This window comes from Lucilia sericata, unplaced genomic scaffold (genome assembly GCF_015586225.1).
Source record: "Lucilia sericata isolate MDLA Ls3-8-SP2 unplaced genomic scaffold, ASM1558622v1 Contig000531F_arrow, whole genome shotgun sequence".
NCBI classification, from domain to species: domain Eukaryota; kingdom Metazoa; phylum Arthropoda; class Insecta; order Diptera; family Calliphoridae; genus Lucilia; species Lucilia sericata.
This window is the reverse complement of record NW_023994543.1, coordinates 240,954-263,169: the sequence shown is the minus strand read 5'-3', so window position 1 is coordinate 263,169 and position 22,216 is coordinate 240,954. Positions and strand designations below refer to the sequence as shown.

Sequence of the window (22,216 nt, the reverse complement as noted above, 5' to 3'; positions counted from 1 at the left end):
AAAAAACGTAAAACTTTCACAAAAATTTACTGGCGGTTTTCTGCTTTTTTCTATTTCTAGGAAATTTTTTAAAATTTTTCTTGTTTTAAGAAATTTTAAATGAATTTATCTATATTTTTAGGAATTTTTCAATAAATTTTTCCTTTCAAAAAATTTTTTGAAAATTTTGCATAAATTTGTTTTTTGAAAATTTTTCAAAAATTATCTATGTATTTTTAAAAAATTTACATAAATTTTCTTTATGAAATTTTTCATAATTTTTTATATTTTTGAAAAATTTTTGGAAAATTTTAAACAATTTTTTATTAAATTTTGAATAAATTTTCTAGTTTTCAAAATTTTTCAATAAATTTTCTTCTTTCAACAAATTTCCTATTTTCTATTTTTAGATTTTTTAATAATTTTTGAATAATTTTCTTTTTTAGGGAAATTTAAATTTATTGGGAAATTAAAAATTTTTAGAAAATTTTCAATACATTTTTTTAATTTTTAGGAAACTTTCAATAATTTCCTTTGTTTGGGAAATTTTCAATAAATTTCCTTTTTTGGCGAAATTTGTATTAAATATCCTTTTGGTAAGAGCTTTAAATATATTTTTTCCATTTTTAGGAAACTAGTTTCCTTTCTTTGGGAAATTTTCAAAAAATTTCCTTTTTTGGGAAATTTTTATTAAATATCCTTTTCTGAAAAATTTTAAATGCATTTTTCCAATTTTAGGAAATTTTCAATAAATTCCCTTTTTTGGGAAATTTATCTTAACTATCCTTTTTTGGGAAATTCTATGCGAAATTTTCTGATGTTATGAAAGTTTCTTGAATTTTAGAACCTTTTTAAATCTTTAGTCCATTTTCAATAAATTTTCCCAAATTTTCTTTTTTGGGAAATTTTAATAAATATCCATTTTGGGAAATTTTAATAAATATCCATTTTGGGAAATTTTACTAAATTTTCTACTTTTAGGAAATTTTCTATTTTTTTAACTTTTTGATAAATTTCCCAAAAAAATCTTTTTAGGGAAATTTTCTAATTTAGAACATTTTATTTTTTTTTTTTAATTTTTGATTAATTTTCTTATTTTGGCAAATTTAAAGTTTTTAGAAAATTTTCAAAACATTTTTTCTATTTTTAGGAAATTTTCAATAAATTTCCTTTTTTGTGAAATTTTAATTAAATTTACTTTTTGGGAAACTTAATAAATTTAATTTTTAGGAAATTTTCACAAGACTTTCTATTTTTAGGAAATTTTTAATATATTTCTCAAATAAAATCTTCTTTGGGAAATTTTCTAATGTTTGGAAAGTTTCTTTAAATTTACAACATTTTAAATTTTTAGTCCATTTTCAATAAATTTTCTCAAATTTTTACAAATTTCCTTTTTTGAGAAATTTCAATAAATTTCCTTTTTGGGAAATTTCAATAAATTTCATTTTTGGGTAATTTTTTATAAATTTTCCATTTCTAGGAACTTTCTATATTCTAATTTAAAACATTTTAAATTTCTAGTCAATTTTTAATAAATTTTCTCTAATTTTCACAAATTTTTTTTTTGGAAAACATAAAAATATTTTGAAACTTTTTGATAATTTCCCAAAATAAATTCTTCTTTGGGAAATTTTCTAATTTTTGGAAAGTTTCATTAAATTTTCTCTATTTTTAGAAAATTTTCACAAATTTTTTCTTTTTTTTCTTGGAAAGTTTCGACAAATTTCCTTTTTGGAGAGATTTTGAAAAAAAAATTCTTTTTTGAAAATTTTTATTAAATCTTCTTTTTTGGAGAAATTTCAATATTAAGCTTTACCTTTTAATTAATATGTCTGTACGTTTACTCTTTTAACCTTTTTTCCCAACTTCAAATAACAAAAACCAACACATTCACACAAAAATTTCAAAGAAAAACTACATGTGTTTTATTGAAAATTTACATAGATATAATAATTATTTTATGCAACATAAAAGGAACAAAAAAACTTGAAAAATAAAACTAAAATAAATCATTTAAAATGCATTTAAATATTGATACCAAAACCATTAAAAGGAACCATTTACAACGGCTCCAAAACAATTTCAGTAAATGCCATTATTATTCAAATGCCCTTTCTTAAATAAACAAGTCTTTTTTTAAAGAAAGAAAAAAATTAATTTAAAATATAACTGCATACAATTTAAAAAACAAAATCCTAACAAAACGTTAAATTTAAATGGGGTTGCTTTATAAGAAACGTTGTTGTAACAGCAATACACATGTAAAAAGAGAAAGATTTAAATGGCAACCATTATTTAATAACAATTTCTTTTTTTGTTTATAATATGCAACATGCAGAAGGTGGTAAAGACAATTGAGTGTGTGTATGTAAGAGCTTCAACCATTAACAGCCCCGGGTATGTTCATAATCAAGGCATCGATATAGCTTATTGATATTTGGCTAAAGTTGGCAGTGGAGCAAAGCTGTTTCTGTAGGTAGTAGGCTTAATAAAACCACCAGCAGATCTAAATATAAAATTAAAATCAATAAGTTTTGTTTCATTTAATTAAAAATAATAAAATACCTCCAAAACATGGAACTGCCACGTTTAAGTTCATTTCTGGCTTGCAAATCATTGAAACAACTAATCCAGTTATTATACTTGGGCATAATGGGTGGCTGACCAGCCATCAAACGAGAACCGGTAACAGTCATGCAGGTGGATACCACATTCAAGGGATACAAAATGCTGGCAAAAGCAAACTATTGAAAGGAAAATTAAAATATAAATTTTTGGAAATATTTTCACAAAACTTACTTGTGTAAAACCGGCACTATATTGTCGTCCAACTTTGTCTTTAATTACGTATTTATTAAGTAAAAACACTGTTGAACTGGTCAGTACCAAACAGGCAACATCACACAATATTTTTGGTACTAAACCAGCAAAGAATCCCATTATACCTTCAGTCCTATAGATTTCAGCAATGGAGCCCATTATGGATTTGTAGATGGTTTCACGTCCAATAAATTGTGCCATCATACGCACAGAAATCACATGGAACGGTTGCGATATAACTATACCCGATACACTTAATACCACATCACGTTTAAGATTGACCTTGAATTGCAAGTAACTGTATTGGGATATGTGGGGAGGAAAAGAAGAGAATGAATGAATAATAGTTGAATGGTAAATTTCGATTAATTTTATCTTTTTAATACATTTATCGATAACTTTTATATTTTTTAGATATTTTTTTCAAAAAAATTTTGATGAAATTGTTTTTTCTAGAAAATTTTCGATAAATTTTCTCTTTTTAGAAAATTTTCGATAAATTTTCTCTTTTTAGAAAATTTTCGATAAATTTTCTCTTTTTAGAAAATTTTCGATAAATTTTCTCTTTTTAGAAAATTTTCGATAAATTTTCTCTTTTTAGAAAATTTTCGATAAATTTTCTCTTTTTAGAAAATTTTCGATAAATTTTCTCTTTTTAGAAAATTTTCGATAAATTTTCTCTTTTTAGAAAATTTTCGATAAATTTTCTCTTTTTAGAAAATTTTCGATAAATTTTCTCTTTTTAGAAAATTTTCGATAAATTTTCTCTTTTTAGAAAATTTTCGATAAATTTTCTCTTTTTAGAAAATTTTCGATAAATTTTCTCTTTTTAGAAAATTTTCGATAAATTTTCTCTTTTTAGAAAATTTTCGATAAATTTTCTCTTTTTAGAAAATTTTCGATAAATTTTCTCTTTTTAGAAAATTTTCGATAAATTTTCTCTTTTTAGAAAATTTTCGATAAATTTTCTGTTTTTAGAAAATTTTCGATAAATTTTCTCTTTTTAGAAAATTTTCGATAAATTTTCTCTTTTTAGAAAATTTTCGATAAATTTTCTCTTTTTAGAAAATTTTCGATAAATTTTCTCTTTTTAGAAAATTTTCGATAAATGTTATGTTTTTAAGAAATGTTCGATACATTTTCTGATCGATAACTTTTACAAGAAATGTTCAGATAAATGTTCTATTTTTAGAAATTTCTCTTAAAATTTCTCTTTTTAGAAAATTTTTGATAAATTTTCTCTTTTTTAGAAAATGTTCAATATCTTTTCTCTTTTTAAAATGTTTCTATCTTTACCGCCGGTTTTTTAGAAAGATTTCTTTCACCTAACGAAAAAAATTTAAATGTTAGATACATCTTTTTTATATTAAGGTGACGATATGTAGAATCATGATATCATTTCTTAAATATAATACCACATAATGTTTATTTATAGTTAATCTCATTTCAAATAGTGGGAACTACTTATATTTTCATATACGAAATCAAATTTGATATTAAAAAAATAAATCTATTTGTATTGAAAAACTTCATATTGCAATGAAAAATAAACATACTTTTTATGTAAGATTAATTTTGGATAAATTTTACGTTTCAGCCTTAGAATGCAACAACAAAGTTACCAAAAATGTGTTAATTAATTATATCATAATATAACATAATTAAACTGCTTTCCAAAGTAATAAGGCAAAAGTTACTAACTTTTGATTTAAACTTGCCTTTTACACTTTTTAATAATACCTATAACAATGATAATAATAAAAACTTACAGTTCTTCATCGGTTAATAAATCCTCATCCTTTTTATCTTCCATGGCCTGAAGACCCAAACGATTGGCAATTTTCTCACTAAAAATCATGCTGCAAATCGAACCCACCAGCTTGGGTGTCAAACCACGATAGGAGCCATAAAAACCATCAATTTTGCGTATATGGCCAGCTAAAATTTGGCATAATATTAAAAATAATGAAACTATCTTAAGAACTACCACAATCACTTACCATATTGAAAGATATTGGGTAAAATCATTATGGGTTTACCCAAAATAGAACGTCCTGGTACAGCTGGTATTGGTTCATAGCCCAATTGTATCAATACTTTGGAATACTCGAAGGGATGCAGAGCAGCACTTACACCCAAACGCATACCAAAACGTATCCATTCTGATACTTCTTTATTATGTTGACTTTCATCTTCATCGTGGAGTGACATTTTGGCCGGTTGATCGCTTTCGATGAAGTTGTATTGAAGAGATTTTAAGAATTATTTGCAATTTTATTTGTTGGGGTGCGGCGGGTAATAGTTATTATGGAACCGGCCAGATATAATTTTTTTGCGATAACAAATAAGATTTTTTTTTGGGATATGTCAAAGTCAGGTTAGGAAAAAAATCTATTGACAGCTGTTTTGTGTTATCAGTTCTGTTGGCATTGCAGAGAGTTAATACAGTGTTGTATTTATGATGTAAAAAACGTTAAAATGGAAGTCTGATGTTATGACAATAATTATTCATTTCATAAAAATTTATGATTAAGATTTTTGTTCTTATATTTATAATCAGACATAACCTAAAAAAACTATATATATCTAGAATAGTTGCAAGCTTAGTCTATGGACTTGTTTAAAGCTTATTCTATAGAATAGGTTATTGTTTTTAGGCAAGTTTATGGTCTAGTCTATAGAGTAGTGGCGCCCAAAAGTATAGTCTAATTCATGGTATTAATGTTGTATTAATTAATGAACATTAGTATTTATAAAGAATGTATGTTACATTAAATCCGAAGAATCGAAACCAAAACCTCTGGTCTGACAGACTAGACACACTATTAACATAAAAGTGAAAATTTGTCGAACATTTTCTAAAAAGGGATACATTTTTGATTTATAGAAATTTTTTAAAAAAGATAAAATTTATAAACAGAATTTTTTTTTTTAAATTTCAAAAAGTCAAAATTAATCGAAAATTTTCTGATAAAATCGTAAATTTTGAAAAAAAAAATTAATAGAACTTTTAAAGATTTTTTTAAGAAAAAATACACCAATAATGTCGAAAACAAGAATATTTATAATACTTTTTTTAAAAGGTTTAAAATTGAGTAACAAATATTTGAAAAGTCGAAAGATCGACTTTTTGTATGAACTTAGCAACAGCTGTCTTTTGTTTACATCATTAAAACGGCGGCAACAACAACTCAAAAACCTTACATCACTAAATAACCAATTCCACATGTTTAAAAGTAATTTTACAAAATGAATCGTTATTTATTAGAAATTTCCTATATTGGAACAAGATTTCGGTAAGTTTTTCTATAAAAACAAAATATTTATAAATAAAACATTTATTTATTCCATTAGAGGCATACAAAAAACAGTAAATAAATTAGAGGAGGCACGTTTGGACACCACAACAATACAAGGCTGCATAGAATTGGCACTGGGTGTCTTTAGACCGGTTAATGAAATACAGACGGTATTATCAAGTAGGTAAGTTTTCGTTTTTTGCTAAACAAAGTATTCATTGTGTAATTTAATGTATTTTGCGTAGAACTGATGCGGGTGTCCATGCTTTACATTCGACTCTGCATGTAGACTTACAGCGCTATGATGGTAATCCTTATGATGTTAAGTCTATGGTGGGAGTTTTAAATCGTACTTTAGATAAACAGAATTTGGCTATACGTGTTCTAAATAGTAGAATTGTACCTGACACTTTTCATTGTCGTTACGACGCATTGGCTAGAACTTATTTGTACCGACTTGCTGTGGCCAAAGAAGGTATCACTGAGTCTGAAGGTTTGAAAAATAGAAATTTTGAAGCCTATTTACCAGTTGAAGAATTAGATCGCTGTTATTTTTTGCAGTAAGTAAAATTTTTTTGTTTTATTTTCCCATTGTCATGCACTTCATATTCATATAATCCGTGATTTTTAAAAGATTCTAATGTTGGGAAGTGATTTAGGTGCAAGTTTTTTGTTCGGTGATCAATGTAGTGTTGTTAGAGTAACTAATAATATTGATTTTTGTGAAATCCATTAGAAAGTCCCAAAAAAGATAATTAAGTATTTTGAAGACTTTTTATCATAGATCTGTGGAAATCCGCAATATTGTTTTGTAATACAAACACATACAGCTATTAATACATTCTACAAAGAATATTGATCATGGACCATGTATACGAATTATAGATAAAACTTTTGATTTTTAGGACATATTTTGATAAATTTTATATTTTTATGAATTTTTTGCTAAAATTTTGTATTGTTATAAAATTTCTCATAATTTTTTAAGGATTTTTACCCAAAATTATAACAGGTTTAAAACTTATTCTATTTTATGTTCGAATTTTCGAAATTTTTTAAAAAATACTTATAATTTTATATAACTTCGAAAAATTAAAGTTGATTTAGGCGACTTGAGTGTCACATTGTAAAAAAGCTTAAATATTACCAAGTTACCCTTATAAGGCCATCATTCATACCCCTTTAAGGCTATCATTCCTCTTAATATATCACTAAAACCAACCATAACAGTTCCTTTATCCTTACGAAAACAAACAACATTTTCATTTGCTTTATAACATTCAATAACTTTTCCATGCTGAATTCATCCATCAATAACAAAATTATTTTAACGTCCAATAAAATCTTGAAAAACTATCACATAAAAACAATTTAATTTCCAGAAATGGAGCTTTCGACATTGAACGCCTAAAAGAAGCATCGCGCATGCTCTTGGGTCGTCATGATTTTCGTACATTTATGTCGGTAAGTCGCCAGAAAAGTCCATCACGTGATCATCCCATGTTTACGGTACGAAGTATTGATGAAATTAATATACGACCTGGAAAAACAGCAGCCATAGGTCCCAATGCCAAATTAGCGGAAGAGTATTTTAACTATTGGGATATAGAAATAAAAGCTAGATCGTTTATCTACAAACAAGTAAGACGTATGGTGGGTGCTCTTGTAGCGGTGGCTACAAATCGTATAACTGAAAAGGGTTTATATGAAATGTTAACTATACCCTCTAAACATAATTGGGATCCACGTATTCTTTTGGCACCAGCCTTCGGTTTGTATTTAAGTCGTGTGCATTATAACGAAAAAGATTTGCAGTTCAAAGAATAAAAAAGAAGTAATTTTAACAAAATGAGTTTTCTTGAAGAATTAAAACAAAAGAAAACCAAACTAAAGGCTTGTAATACTGTTATAACCACTACCACGGGTGAACGTTTCATTGAAAATTCTACCACCCATGTAACAGAAAAACTTAATACCACCCCCATCTATGGTTTTGTAGTGGATACAAAGCCAGACTTTAAACCAGCTCAAATTTTGAACAATTTTCTTTATTTGGGTTCTCAGGATGCTGTGAATATGGAAAACATTAAGGAATATAAATTAACACACATTTTAAGTATTGGCATTGAATGTCCTCCTCTAGAGGATTTACCCTCTAGCTTGAAAAAGCTCTATGTACCCTGTTTGGATTTACCAGAGACCAATTTAAAGGAGCAGGGAATTTTATCAAAAGCTTTTGATTTTATTGAAGCCGTTCGTTTAATTAATGGCCGTATTTTGGTACACTGTAATGCCGGAGTTTCTAGATCTGCCACTATAGTTATTGCATATCTAATGCAATTTCACAACATGGATTTCGATATGGCCTATAAACAGGTTAAATCACAAAGAGAGTGTATACAGCCCAATGCTGGATTTTTGAAACAACTAAAAGGATTTAAAAATTAAGTTCAGATTATTAATAATTATAAAATTAACTTAAGGTTAAATATACTAAGCTGTTCAATTAAATATACTAAAATGTTTTTATATTAAACCCTTAAATTGAAGTTGTATTACTCACTTTTGTTAGTTTTTATAGCTTTGTTTGCTGGGTTATTATTCTACTATTTTTTGAATTTCAAAACATAGAAAACCAAGTTTTAAACAAATAGCAATTTTAAATTGATTCCCCATTAAAATAAAATGGAACGGCAACAAGATTCTTCTAAAAAGTGGAAGATGGATGTGCCAGAACAATCGGATAATGCTAATACCAAAAATCAAGACAACAAAAAAGTTAAGGAAACATTTTTCGGTCGTATATTTCGTAAAATCATAGATAGCGGCATACCAATTAAGAAAGCTCTTAATTTGGTATTCTTTGGTTACGTTTTTGGCATTATTTTAACTATAATTTGGTACAATTATGTTACGAAAGAGGAATTGAATACATTACGTTGGATTTGTTTCATTGTTATTGGATTTATCGTATTGCTTTTATCCTATAGTATGGAAGTAAGGTAAGAAGAAGAGACTCAAGGGTTACAGAGTAGTTCTCATGGTGGCTTGATAACGTAATTGTTTAAAGTTTTGTTGCAACAGTTCCGCTGTTGTTCACAGCTCTTCCTTGGAGAAAAACTATCGTTTGGTACATTGGTGTATGAGTTGTAATCTTTGGACGATTTGAAAACGGGTCCCGATGATGTGAAAATCCAGTTGTAGTGGAAATAAACCATATTCTTTAATCTGAGTACCGTTGTACCATGGTGCCAGGAGGAAGTTAATATCTGTTTTCACAATTTTTATGCCCTAAACCTAGTCTGCAGATTTGGAGGTTATATCTTCGAGTAACCTCTGAAGACGTAAATTTCGTCAATCAACTGCCATACATCGGTACTCATATTTAAACTGATTGACGACAGCTGCTTATATATGACTATTCAGACTCTTAGAAGCTGCAAACGGGAATTCAATGAATCTGATCATTTTCAGAACATTATCTCTTAGTGATCTCATTGACAACTAAGATCTCATTGATCTCATTGACCACTAAGAAGACCGACTGGTAGTTTATCTGCCCTATTTACCTCTATTAGTGCCTTAAATTTATTATTCCAATGACATGATTGCTTCGGCATACTCTTTTGAGTTTCTTCCCCGTGGACGGCATTACCACCTTATGTTTTTCGATGAAAATAGCATCTGGAATTACACTAAACTCTACCGGAGGTTCTTTCAAACCTTGTTACCCTATGTCAGTGTTTTTCAACTATGTGCCTATCGCTTACGGTGAAGGTTAAAAGACCAAAATTTGCTTCCTGGTTTTCGCCTTCTCCTTCTTCGTTCGTACCGAACAAGATATCGATCGAATGTCTGCGAAGAGCTCTTATTCTACTGTTAACTCATGTCATGGCGATATCGTCAGAGAGTTAAGTTAACTATTCCAACTTCTAAGTAACGCTGGTTTTCGCACATGATTGACACGTAAACGCAATAACTCCGTTCTTCCTACTCTACTCGTTCTGGCAAAAATGTTCTTTTAATACCCCACCCTACCTTTATATCCCACATCATCCGAGCCCCTGTTCCTTTAGATGGACCAATAAAATAAAAGTCTTATATCATATTGATAAGTGTGTTTAAGGACATTTAGACTAACGCTAGTTTCAATGTTCGATCAATATAAGCTTTTTGTAATCTCTCAGAATCGTTAACTCGGTCTTATAGGATATAGTAACCATTGCACGTTTCAATATCCGACCCGTAAATGATTATTTTACCAACTTGTAATCTGTCCGCACTCTTGCATTCCTTTTTGGAACCACAACAATAGTAGTTTACGTAATATCAAAGATCATCAGATTTCCGAAAGTCCATGTACAAAAACCAAAGACACATAAAATCAGCAATTGTTCCTTTTCCTTTGAATTGGGAATCTCAAGCTGGTTTAGGTTTCACTCCTTGGTGTATTTGGAGTCTAAAACGTTTGTCTTTTTAACATTAAGTGAGACTCTGTCATTGGCGACGTTTGTATTTAAAAAGTTTCTTAACTACTTTTTCTACTTTAAAAATTGTAATGCCCATATAATGTTGTAAGTGATTTGACCGCGATATTCCTTTTTTTCAGTTATCTTTCACTTCTTTCTCCATGAGTCTTTCAGCTTGAGTCTAGATGTGTTAGCGTTTTTAAGTAACACATTCTCGATCGGAATATATCTTAACTTTATAACATTCTTCCGCCCAATGGTTACAGGTGTACCGTTACCTTGGCAATACCCATTTTATGCAGTTCCAAAGGACGTTCAGTAATAATAGCCGTGGGATTTTTCCTGGCCGCTACTGGTCCCACAGTAAATATCTTTCATAATATAGATGTAATGGTAACAAGTCTAACATGTGGTCAAATGCAATTAAAAGAAGCGCTAAGTGAAATGTTGGATGCACTCAAAAAACCCTTAGTAGCCATTAAAGAAGCCATACGCAATGCCATAAACGATTTGAGAAATGTCCTTAAAAAAGTACAAGTTGTTTTATTAAGAATCGAGGAACTGGTAATAATTATATGTAGGTATTTTTACTCCGAAAACCATTCAAAACAAAAGATACTTAAGATCTCAATTAAAATTTTAGTAGCTAGCATTAAGAACGCTTTCGCCTGGCTAGAGAATATTGTGAAAATGTGTAATACTAAATTTGGTACACCCTATGAACGTTGTATGGATATCTCAAAACTTGCCATGCAAGATTGTCGTGCCAAATTGGGTCCTATCAAGGGCATTTGTCGTGTTACCCATGTCTTTTCAATGCTTTGCTATACCGCCAAAATTGTGGATGTTATATGTGTGTTAGTGGATTTCGTTAATTATGCCATTATTGCGAAAGTTATGGAAAGTAGGTGTTTACAAGAATTAATTAAGTTTATGATATTATTACAAGAGTTATTGGACTTTACAGAATTGGCTGCTTTTGTGGGGGAAATTAAGAAATTATTCGATGTTTCTATAACATTTGATCATGATTTTTATTTTCAAACTACAACTTCCAAGGAATTGCAACAAGTTAAAACGGATATAATGGCGGATATACACAGGAAAATGAGAACCTTTGTTTTAATATTCGGTTGGTTGGATTTGATGAGTCTGGTCTTATTGATAGTGATTGTTATAAAGTAAGGGAATTGAAATCTAAAACTTTTGGGATAAAATTTTTATGGAGTTTAACTTCCTTCTAGAGCCATTTACTTTCGCTTGAAATATATTCACAATCTGGGCTATCAAAATAATTATATAACTAATGAATTTTTAGAAATCGATGAGAAACGCAAATCTTTACAAATGGAAACGGTTTTACCTTTAACATTTACCGAAAGCTTTAAATATCCAGGGGTATGAGTTGTAGATATTTTCTGGGGTTAATATTCTTTTTATCTCCATAAAATGGTTTATAGCTTACCGATTGCCGGCTTACTAAACAGGAATGGCTGGGTATTGCTCAATCCAGTATGTTCTTAATTATTTCAACTATTCAATTGTTTTGTATTTGTTTTGCCGATTATTGTCTATTTTGGATTTTGGCAATGATTTCGTTTTATGGTCATAAGGAATTGGGATTTGAAGGTATAGTAAAATCTTAATAATTTATAAAAGATTCGGGGTTGTCAGGATCCTAACAATGTAGGAATTGGTTTTAACCAATGAAATCGAATGTCATCGTTTAGATCGAATATCGAAGCCCATAACTTTGGCATTAAAAACCCATAATGACATTGATTGGTTTTTTTGACAGCTCCGCCCTAAGCTTCATAAACGTCGGAAGTCCATAGACTAAGTTTTTACTAATTATAACCTTACTTTCAAATGTTAGTTCCTCCCTATATTACCGTAGAGGTCGAAGGTGGTGGTTTTGTTGGAGAAATATTTCGTGGCATTGTACATGCCTTCGAACCAATATCACAAAACTATACCATGGACTCGAAAACATGTCTGCCAAATCCTAGGACTCCATATTATGCCTATTACTATTTAATAACAATGATTATAATAACGGCTTGGATTTTTCTATTTTGTCAACCCTATGGTCTCAGATTAAGGCATATAGTAATGCGTTTGTATTATCCAGAGGTGGCAAGACAAAGAGCAGCTTGGTTACACAGTAAAATTCTACTCAAAAGAAGTAAGATTCTCTTAAAAATATATCAAATGCAGAAAATATATAATTTTGTTATTCTTTAAAGTGTCCTTCTTCAAATTGGCTCGACGTAAGGCTCGTTTGTTATTTAAAAAGAATTCCACTATAGATAATGTTTCCTGTTTGGATTGGTTAAGGGCTCAAACAGATCAGTAAGTCGAAGTCTTTGTTGTTTTTACTAGATTTTCAGATTTTTTATATTTGTTTTAATATTAAAGGTATTGCATATGTCGTTTTATATTGGGCCAAAGATCCAAAGATAAATGTATATTGTGTGGCATTCCTTTAGATAGGTAATTATGATATTTATTGATGGGAGGAAAATTTATTATTTTACTTTAGTGACCTACGTAAAAAATGTGAAACTGTGGGCTGTTCGGCTATTTATTGTAAGAATTGTTTTAAAGAATCCTTAAGCATGTGTTGTCTTTGTAATAATCCTGTAGAATATGGAGATTTTAGTGATATCTCGGAAGTTGAGTAAGTTTGAAGTTGTCTTTGATTTTCGAAAATTATTGACTTTTTTTTTAATTTCTGTAGAGATTCTTCGGATGACCCTGATGCCATTCATTATGATGAAACCGATGAGTATTGTGCTTTATAAAAAAATCGTTTTTTTTTCCTATAAAATTCTTCAATAAATCAAATGTATGATTGTCACTGTTAGATTTAAAAAGATTCTTTGGGAATATCTTAGGTTGACTACAGAGTGGGAGCTACAAGCTTTTGCTTGTGTTTTCTCGCATCAAGTTTCGCTTTCACTCTGACTTGAAACATAGGAAAACACAAGGACAGGTTTGCAGCGCAAAGCTTCGCATTGCTTGTAGCGCCCACTCTGTAGTCAACCTTATTAAGGTAAAGTGAGGTTTCGTGGTGGTGTTTTTATAACTTCGATATTAATTTTAAAAATTTTTGCGAGTCCAGATTCTGGACTCTAAAACAATCTTGAAAATTAATGAAATCCTTCGTATTCCTGACGTCTGCCTTATCAGATCCTTTAGGACCGGAATCAGAAGCAATTACACATCTAAAATCTTTGAGAACATGATAAATCGTATCCTTATTTTTATAGCTTTTGTATATAAGTTCGGGAACTATCAGGTTTAAAAACTAAACGATTGGAATGTTCACCAATATATATAGACCGATAGTTTATTGCGCACGAATAGCCTCCTTTTTGACCAAACCACTCCTCTCGTCAGATGTAGTATTGTATAGCCAGTAGCTGGGAGAAATCTCAAGATATCATTTAGCTTTGACCCAGATATCTCACAGAGCTTGGATATGAAGTAATTGCCAAGAATAAAGTTTCTCTTAACGGCCAGAGTTGGGAATTCATTGTCTTTGCAACTGCGACAGTGTTCATTAAAAATGAGCCCAAGCCGATTTGCATGTCTGCCTAACACCCAGTGTTTATAAGGTGTCTTGTGCGTTTCTCATTGAAGGAGGGCCAAAATAACTTGGTCCTGTCTCTAGGTTATTCCACCTATTTTCAACCTTTTAAAGAATCGGAGGATACTGCTCTTAATAAAACCTAACGAAGTTGCTACTTAAATGACGTTGGAAATGTCAAGAACAGATCCCATTCTGGCAAGTTCATCTGCCTGTTCATCTCCATAATAGTCACTATGCGCAGGGACCCAAGCAAGGGTAATATCAGACAAGCGACCCCTTAGCCTTAACAGATCCTTCTTGCATTGTCTAACTAATAGGGAAGAGTTTAGCTAGAGAGTTTAGCTTAACTATCGATAAATATTCTTATATTGCCGCGAATATTGAGGTCATGTAGTACCCTATAGGCTGACATTGTCGCAAATATTTCAGCCAAAAATATACTACAGTTGTTGGGAAGACGGTGAGATATACTTACCCCAGCTTATACACAGAAGACACCAGAACCAACACCGCATTTAGAACCATCTGTAAATATTTTGGTGCTACATTCGCTCGGTATGTTACCGCTACACCATTCTCTCCTGGAAGGAAACTCTATCAGAGTCCGTGTGTTAGGTAATATACTCGTATGGTTGGTTCAAGATTGCAGGTAGTAGGCCTAAAATCTTAGCGTTTCCATATGTTCTTGATCTCCATCTTCCGGATGAGTTAAACCTCGCTGCACTGCAGGCAGACAGCTTCTCGAACCTTCCCAAAGCCCACTCTAAGAGACCTATTACATACCCCAATCAAACGTTCATACTGTTAAACGGATCAAACTCTGATTTAGAAGCTTGCTTTAAGCTCTTTTTTTGAGGTGTTGGAAGAGAACGCTACTAATTGTCTCCCCATTCTAAAATCTTTTGTAGTAATTGTAGACAATCCGAAACAATTGTCATATTATGTAGGGTCAGTAAGTTTACCAAGTCATAGAATCAGTGATGTTTAGATTATATTGACTTCATCAAGTAGTCGCTAAGGATCATAATCTTCTTCCCAATTATATGATAACACAAATTGATTAAACTTTGAGTACTCTGGTATTGATAAGCTTGTGATTTAAAATTGTTATTCCTCCCTAATTTAGACGGTCTTTTATGTCTTTGGACCTCGAGTTATATCTGGTACTTGTTCTGAAAAAGGTCCGGATATGTTGAAATATATACGAGTATACCACCTATTGATAAACCTTAATCAATTCAAAGTCTCTTATTGGTTTGAAATTATGATGCATTTGCTTCCTTTAACTTTTTTAAAGCATTATTGAAAATCTCAAATTTAATTACGAGAGGAGTTACATTTCCTTCATGATAGCTCCATCGAATTAAATGCTTCTATGTATTTTCATTTTTGCAATAGCAATTCAATCCCTAGTCCCCTATTTTTATTAAAAAAGGTGTTAATTTAATTTACTTATAATTGATTAGTATTAAGTTACATGTACATCACAATTATTACAAATCTATTAGTAAATGACCTTAACAATTTTTGTTCCCTTTTAATTGTGTCAATTTCAAATTCAATAGTGAATTTTCCCTATTGTATTGTCATAAATATTGCAGATCCCTTAGCAATCTTTGCCTTTTCAACTCGAAAACGAGAAGAAAACACAGCTGTCTGTTTGAATAAAATACGGAAATGCAAAGTGTTATAATTGGATCACAATAGTTGTTAATGTTTGTCATGCAAACACAATAGTGGCAAAGGGACATAACGATAAAGAGAGTAACATTTATACAGTGTTATACACCATTTCCTGTAATAATGTACAATTCATATTTTTTCATCATTTTTTCTCTTTTGTACTTTTTGTTGGTTATTAGGCCTCTTGTAACTAAAAGTCTTATACATCTTGTTTAAATTTTTTAATTTACAAGGTACATGGTGTAGCAGATGAAACAGTGATTTTTATATTTATTTTAACAATTGTTATACAAACAGTAGCAGAGTCAATAACAGCTGCCTGCCGTTTTTGTATCAAAAGCATTTTATGGATTTTAAAGATAGTTTTTATGGCACATGAGTATGAAATTTAATTCCTCTCCAAACACATTTAATTATCTAAGTATTTGCATTATTTTGCAAATATTTGCAAAATTCAAAGAATAATTTAGTTATTTTGAAGAGTTCAAAAATACAAATACTGCGGCAACAGTAAATAAATAGATTTCTAAAAGTTAAATTTAACAATTTTTACTTAATAAGATCTTGGAGGCTAGATTTTAAGCGAGTTTTCTTTAGAAAAGTTGCTTAGATTCTAGGGAAAGTTGTATGATTTCTAAGCAAGTTTTTTAAAACTATAGCTTGAATTTTAAGTAAGCTTTCATAATAAAAGTTGCTTCAATTAGGAGCAATTTTCCTTTAAAAAGGTTGCTTGGATTCTATGCAAGCTTGTATTAGAAAATTTGCTTGGACCGCAAGTTATCTTTAAAAAAGTTGCTTTCGCTGTAAGATTGTATTCTAAGCTTATAATTTTTAGAAGAGTTGTTTGGATTCCAAGCAACTTTTCTTTATAAAAATTGCTTTCTTCAAAAAAGTTGCTTGGATTGTAAACAGTTTTTTTTTTACAAAAGTTGCATGGATTCTAATCATGTTTACTTTACAAAAGTTTATTGTATTGAAAACAATTTTTAGAAGAGTTGTTTGGATTCTAAGCAACTTTTCTTTATAAAAATTGCTGGGATTCTAAGCAAGCAAGTATTGAAAGCAAGTTTTCTTTACAATAGCTGTTTAGATTTTAAGCAAGTTTTCTTCACAAAAGTTGCTTGGATTATAAACAAGTATACGGTAGAAAAGTTTCTTTGATTCTACCAAAGTTGCTTGAATTAAGTTTTCTTTCCAAAAGTTTCTTCGGAGCTTAACAAGTTTTCTTCTAGAAGTTGCTTATATCGTGAGCATGTTTTGTTTACAAAAGTTGCTTAAATCAAATTTTCGTTCCAAAAGTTTCTTTGGAGCTTAACAAGTTTTCTTCTAGAAGTTGCTTGGATCGTGAGCAAGTTTTGTTTACAAAAGTAGCTTGAATCAAGTTTTTTTCCAAAAGTTCCTTTGGCGCTTAACAAGTTTTCTTCTAGAAGTTGCTTGGATCGTGAGCAAGTTTTGTTTATAAAAGTTGCTTGAATCAAGTATTCTTTCCAAAAGTTCCTTGGACGCTTAACAAGTTTTCTTCTAGGAATTGCTTGAATCGTGAGCAAGTTTTGTTTACAAAAGTTTCTGGAATCAAGTTTTCCAAAAGTTCCTTTGGATCTTAACAAAATTTCTTCTAGAAGTTGCTTGGATCGTGAGCAAGTTTTGTTTACAAAAGTTGTTTAGATTGTATAAAAGTTTTCTTTCCAAAAGTTGCTTTGACTTTACACATGTTTTCTTTAGAAAAGTTGGATCCTCTATTAGCAAGTTTGCTTCTGCTAAGATGCTAAGTAAGTAAGATAAGTTTTCTTTACAAAAGTTGCTTGGATTTTAAGCAAGTTTGCTTTAAAAAGGTAGCATGGACTACAGCAAGTTTCCTTTAAAACAGTTTCTTAGATTCTATGCAAGTTAACTTTAGAAAAGTTGCTTGGATGTTGAGCAAGTTTTGTCTACAAAAGTTGCTTGGGTTGTATGAAAGTTTTCTTCCCAAAAGTTGCTTTGACTCTTCTTTAGAAAAGTTGCATCGACTATTAGCAAGTTTGCTTTCAAAAAACTTCTAAGATCCTAAGCAAATAAGATAAGTTTTTAGGATTCTAAGCAATCTTTCTCCAGAAAAGTTTTATTTAGATATTATTATAGATAAGTTTCTTGGATTGTAAACAAGCTTTCTTTAGAAAAGTTGCTTGGATGATGAGCATTTCCAAGAAAAGTTGCTTTATAAAAGTTTCTTGGATTTCCTTTAGAAAAGTTGCTTGAATTCTAAATAAGTTTTCGCTTGGTTAACTTAGTTTTCTTTGGCGATACAACCCTCGTATAATACAGTACAAACACTTGTTTAAAAGGTATCCCAAGTCTCTGCTTAACAAAAGCAATTTTTTGTTACATTTCAAAGAATTTTTGCTGCAATATCTGAAATTAAATTGCAATGATCCACATTTCATTCATGCTTCTGGCGTGAAACACTGTGCAATAACTACAATTACAAACATTTTGAAACGTGTCAATTTGTAAAATTCATTCAACAATCTCTGAGGTGTAAAAATATTTGAAATCTTTTTATTTTTATTATAATCTTTCAAGCAAATAACACTAAAATGAATCTTGAATATCGATTTACTTTTCTTACTAGATTAATACAATTTTTTTCCACTTTAATAAGTAATAGTAATGGTAAAATATAAGAAAATATTAAAGAAAACGTAATCATTCAGAATTAAATTTCTTAAGAAAGAAACTATAGCTTGTAAACGCCATTATTAAATTTTTTAGTTTTTTGTAATTTCTCACGTTTTAGCGATTTAATAAGTGAATGAATTTACTTTCAGTTTATTTAAGAAAATATTAAGAAATTAAAAAGAGAATGGCTTTTTAAATTATTTAAAGGAAATTATTATAATGTGAAACAAAAACTTTCTAATAATGAATCAAGATTAATAGTATAATTGCAGTTTAAACTGTGTTTAAATTAGACCAAAATTAGTTTGTTTTTGAAACTAAGCTTTAAAGCAAAAACTAGCCCTTGAAAATTATAACTCTATATTATCTTTTAGTTAACTTAAATTACTTGTATTAACAAATTATAAGTATTTCCTCTATTCCGCTAAATTATTACTTAATCCCGAATATATAACCTATTGTTAGTTCTATTCTTAACCGTTACAAACATGATTTTAAAATAGATTTACAGCTAAATCCTCTACTTAACTCTTTTTCTTTCTCAGCTTAACTTAAACCCAACGCCCATTATTATCCATCATATTATAAACTTAAATGAATAATAAAATTCTTCTGATCACTTAAGTATTGAACTAATTTTAAATATTTAACCATAAAATTTATTAAAAATCCATAAAAAATTAAATGTTAAAAAAAAACTGATAACAAATCTCCAACAATAGAGATCAAAAGAAATTAGTGTCTCATTTGAAATGATAAAAGAAAGATCTAGAAACAAACAATAGAAAGTAAACAATAGGAAGCGTTTTTCTTTATCAAAGTGAAAAACCCAGGTTTTCTTAGTTAAAAGACCCATTAATAAGTGATCCCATTGTTACACCTTTATGACAAACATAAATTTCTAATTTAACTTTCTGTAGATAAACACTCATACTGGTACAATAAATGACAAGGGGGATTTTCATTTTCAAGAATAGAAATACATTTTAAAAAACTATAAAATTATAAAAGACCACCTTACTTTTTGGGTTATTTTATTAGAATAAATTAATAAATTAAATAATGTTTGTCAATAAGAAAATTTATTAAAAGAAAATATTATGATGATCATTTGTAATATTTTTTTTTTTATTTAGAACACACAGAGGAGTATTATCTATGGAATTTCTATAGAGTTAAACTTTTGTCTTGAATTTCGAGTTATTTTTTTTTTTAGAAAAGGTTGAAGTTGTTTAAATTCTTAGAAACTTAATCCCTAGCACTTTAAAGTGTACCGTATCGAAGGCCTTAAGGTGTGAGAGTAGAAATTTGAAACCGTCCTTAATTATAATCTAAATGTGGCATTAGGATAAGAATTAGATATAATTTTTAAGTTTTATTAACATAATTCTAAACAAGGTTTTAAAAAGTAGGAATACAGTTTGATATGAGCAATTTCAAATTGCTTAGAATTGAGGCAATTTTACTAAAGAAAACTTGTTAAGAATTCAAGCATGTTTTCTAAAGAAAACTTGCTTATAATCTAAGAAATTTTTTTACAGAAAACTTTTTACTTTTATAAAGGCTTTTCTTAAGAAAATCCAAGCAACTTCTCTGAAAAAAAACTTTTATAAAATTGCTGAAAACCCAAGCAACACTTTTAAAGCAAACTTCATTAAAGTTGAAGCAACATTCATAAAGAAACAGTTCAGAGTCCACAAGCAAGTTTTCTATATTCCGATTCACACAGGAAAACTTATTTGGGAAACTTTTGAATTTGTGTGTGGGAGATTTCGTTCTCACACACAAAGTCAAAAGTGTGAACCGGCACTAAATAAATTATGCTTAGAATCCAAGACCGAAAACTTGCTTAGAGCTCAAGCAATTTTTCTATAGTGACCTTTCTTTGAAACCAAGCAACTTTTCTATAGAGACCTTACTTCATATCTAAATTTACTTTTCTGAAGAAAATCTACTTTAAATGCTAGCAACTTTTATAAAGAAAACTTGTTTAGAGTCTTAGCAACTTTTGTATCAGAAAAGTTGTTTAGAAACCAAGTAACATTTATTAAAAAAAACTTGCTTAGACATTAAATAACTTGCTTTTAAACCAAGTGACTTTTTTAGAGAGGAATCCAAGCAGCTTTTCTAGAGAAAACTTGCTTTAAATGCCAGCAACTTATTTATAAAGAATACTTACTTTTAAGCAACTTTTGTAAAGAAAACTTTCTTATAAAATTTTTCAATGAAAACTTATTTTGACTCCAAAACTTTTCTAAAGAAAACTTGCCAACTTACCAAGCTTTTTACAGAAAACCTGCTTAGAAACCAAGCAACTTTTGTAAAGAACACTTTCTTATAATATTTTCCAATGAAAAATTGTTTGAAAACCAAAACTTTTCCAAAGAAAACTTGATTGACTTGCTATGACACCAAGCAACTCTTTAGAGAAAACTAACTTAAAATCAAGGCAACTTTTCTAAAGAAAACTTACAATTGCTTACAATATAGGCAACATTTGCTGACATCAATGCAACTTTTGTTAAGATATTTTGCTTAAAATGCAAGCAACTAAAGCGCCATTTCTAAAGAAAACTTTTTTTGAAGAAATGTTACTTTAAATCCAACTTTTGTAAAGAACTCTTTCTTATAATCTTTTACAATGAAAACTTGTTTGAAACCCAAAACTTTTCTAGAGGAAACTTGTTTGACTTGCTAAGAATCCAGGCATCTTTTCTTAAGAAAACTTACAATTGCAAAACCTGCTTACAATCAATGCAACTTTTAAAGATATTTTGCTTAAAATCCAAGCAACTAAAGCACCATTTTTAAAGAAAACTTGCTTTAAATTCCAGCAACTTTATTTAAAGAAATGTTATTTTCTTCTTATTTTCCAATGAAAATTTGTTTGGAATCCAAAACTTTTCTTAAGGAAACTCGTCTAATTGCTATGACATCAAGCAACTTTTAAGAGAAAACTTTCTTAAAATCCAGGATACTATTCTAGAAAGTAAAGAAAGCTTACAATTGCTTATAATATAGGCAATACTTGCTGACTTTTTTTTAGAAAACTTGTATAAATTTCAAGCAACTGTTATAAACAAAACACCAGCAACATCTAAGCTATTTAAAAAAAATCGTATTTAAATTTAAAGCAACTGTTATAAACAAAACTCTAGCAACTTTTTAGAGGAAACTGGGTTGGACTTTTCTAAAGAAAATTTTCTTAAAGTATAAGTAACTCTTCTAACGAAAACTTCTTTGGATCCAAAACTTTTCTAAAGAAAACCTGCTTAGAATGCCGGCAACTTTTCTTGCTTAGAATACAAGCAAAATATCTAAAGAAAACTTGCTTAGAAACCATACAACTTTTCTGAAGAGCTTTGACACCCAGCAACTTTTCTCTAGAAAACATGCTAGAATCCAGGCAACTTTTCTAAAGTAAACTTGCTTTAAATGCAAGCAACATTTCTAAAGAAAATTTACCAAGCAACTTGTTGGTTGGACTTTTCTAAAGAAAACTTTCGTGCAACTTTTATTGCTTTGAATACCAGCAACATTTCTAAAGAAAACTTACAACTTGTCTGAAGAATACATGCTATGAAACCAAGCAACTCTTCTCAATAAACCATACTTTTCTAAAGGAAACATGCTTTAAATACAAGCAACATTTCTAAAGAAGGTTTACCAAGGAACTTTCTAAAGAAAACTTGTTTTGAATCCAAAGCAATTTG

General features: G+C 29.4%; 4 protein-coding genes across 4 annotated transcripts; 3 read left to right on the top strand and 1 right to left on the bottom strand.

Annotated features, from left to right (window-relative positions):
• Positions 1-2,120: 2,120 nt before the first annotated feature.
• Positions 2,121-5,186, bottom strand: LOC119605908 (mitochondrial carrier homolog 2). The gene is made up of 5 exons (XM_037959257.1): positions 4,803-5,186; positions 4,572-4,740; positions 2,782-3,100; positions 2,548-2,726; positions 2,121-2,488 (listed from the first exon to the last, which is right to left on the bottom strand). The coding sequence occupies exons 1-5, from the start codon at positions 5,011-5,013 to the stop codon at positions 2,410-2,412; spliced, it is 957 nt and encodes a 318-aa protein (XP_037815185.1). The 5' UTR covers positions 5,014-5,186; the 3' UTR covers positions 2,121-2,409.
• A 782-nt stretch (positions 5,187-5,968) lies between these two features.
• On the top strand, positions 5,969-8,024 carry LOC119605902 (tRNA pseudouridine synthase-like 1). Its single transcript, XM_037959250.1, has 4 exons — positions 5,969-6,098; positions 6,157-6,285; positions 6,347-6,661; positions 7,484-8,024. Exons 1-4 carry the CDS (start codon positions 6,052-6,054, stop codon positions 7,926-7,928), a joined length of 936 nt encoding a protein of 311 aa, XP_037815178.1. The 5' UTR covers positions 5,969-6,051; the 3' UTR covers positions 7,929-8,024.
• On the top strand, positions 7,912-8,632 carry LOC119605903 (dual specificity protein phosphatase 19). The gene has a single exon (XM_037959251.1). The coding sequence runs from the start codon at positions 7,950-7,952 to the stop codon at positions 8,547-8,549; it is 600 nt and encodes a 199-aa protein (XP_037815179.1). The 5' UTR covers positions 7,912-7,949; the 3' UTR covers positions 8,550-8,632.
• A 154-nt stretch (positions 8,633-8,786) lies between these two features.
• Positions 8,787-13,374, top strand: LOC119605911 (DC-STAMP domain-containing protein 2). The gene is made up of 11 exons (XM_037959260.1): positions 8,787-9,103; positions 10,837-11,147; positions 11,214-11,474; positions 11,538-11,751; positions 11,815-11,968; positions 12,031-12,199; positions 12,447-12,755; positions 12,817-12,922; positions 12,989-13,063; positions 13,113-13,250; positions 13,311-13,374. Exons 1-11 carry the CDS (start codon positions 8,787-8,789, stop codon positions 13,372-13,374), a joined length of 2,118 nt encoding a protein of 705 aa, XP_037815188.1.
• The last annotated feature ends 8,842 nt before the right edge of the window (positions 13,375-22,216 follow it).

Excerpts from the sequence above, each read along its gene's own strand:
- LOC119605908 (XM_037959257.1), bottom strand. The coding sequence starts at position 5,013 with ATGTCACTCCACGATGAAGATGAAAGTCAACATAATAAAGAAGTATCA. Across the intron at positions 3,101-4,571 it reads TTATTAACCGATGAAGAACT|TTACTTGCAATTCAAGGTCA; the intron begins GTAAGTTTTTAT and ends ATCCCAATACAG. Across the intron at positions 2,489-2,547 it reads GGCAGTTCCATGTTTTGGAG|ATCTGCTGGTGGTTTTATTA; the intron begins GTATTTTATTAT and ends TTTTATATTTAG.
- LOC119605902 (XM_037959250.1), top strand. The coding sequence starts at position 6,052 with ATGAATCGTTATTTATTAGAAATTTCCTATATTGGAACAAGATTTCG. Across the intron at positions 6,099-6,156 it reads TATATTGGAACAAGATTTCG|AGGCATACAAAAAACAGTAA; the intron begins GTAAGTTTTTCT and ends TTATTCCATTAG. Across the intron at positions 6,662-7,483 it reads GATCGCTGTTATTTTTTGCA|AAATGGAGCTTTCGACATTG; the intron begins GTAAGTAAAATT and ends TTTAATTTCCAG.
- LOC119605911 (XM_037959260.1), top strand. The coding sequence starts at position 8,787 with ATGGAACGGCAACAAGATTCTTCTAAAAAGTGGAAGATGGATGTGCCA. Across the intron at positions 12,756-12,816 it reads TAAAATTCTACTCAAAAGAA|TGTCCTTCTTCAAATTGGCT; the intron begins GTAAGATTCTCT and ends TATTCTTTAAAG. Across the intron at positions 13,064-13,112 it reads TGTGGCATTCCTTTAGATAG|TGACCTACGTAAAAAATGTG; the intron begins GTAATTATGATA and ends ATTTTACTTTAG.
- LOC119605903 (XM_037959251.1), top strand. The coding sequence starts at position 7,950 with ATGAGTTTTCTTGAAGAATTAAAACAAAAGAAAACCAAACTAAAGGCT.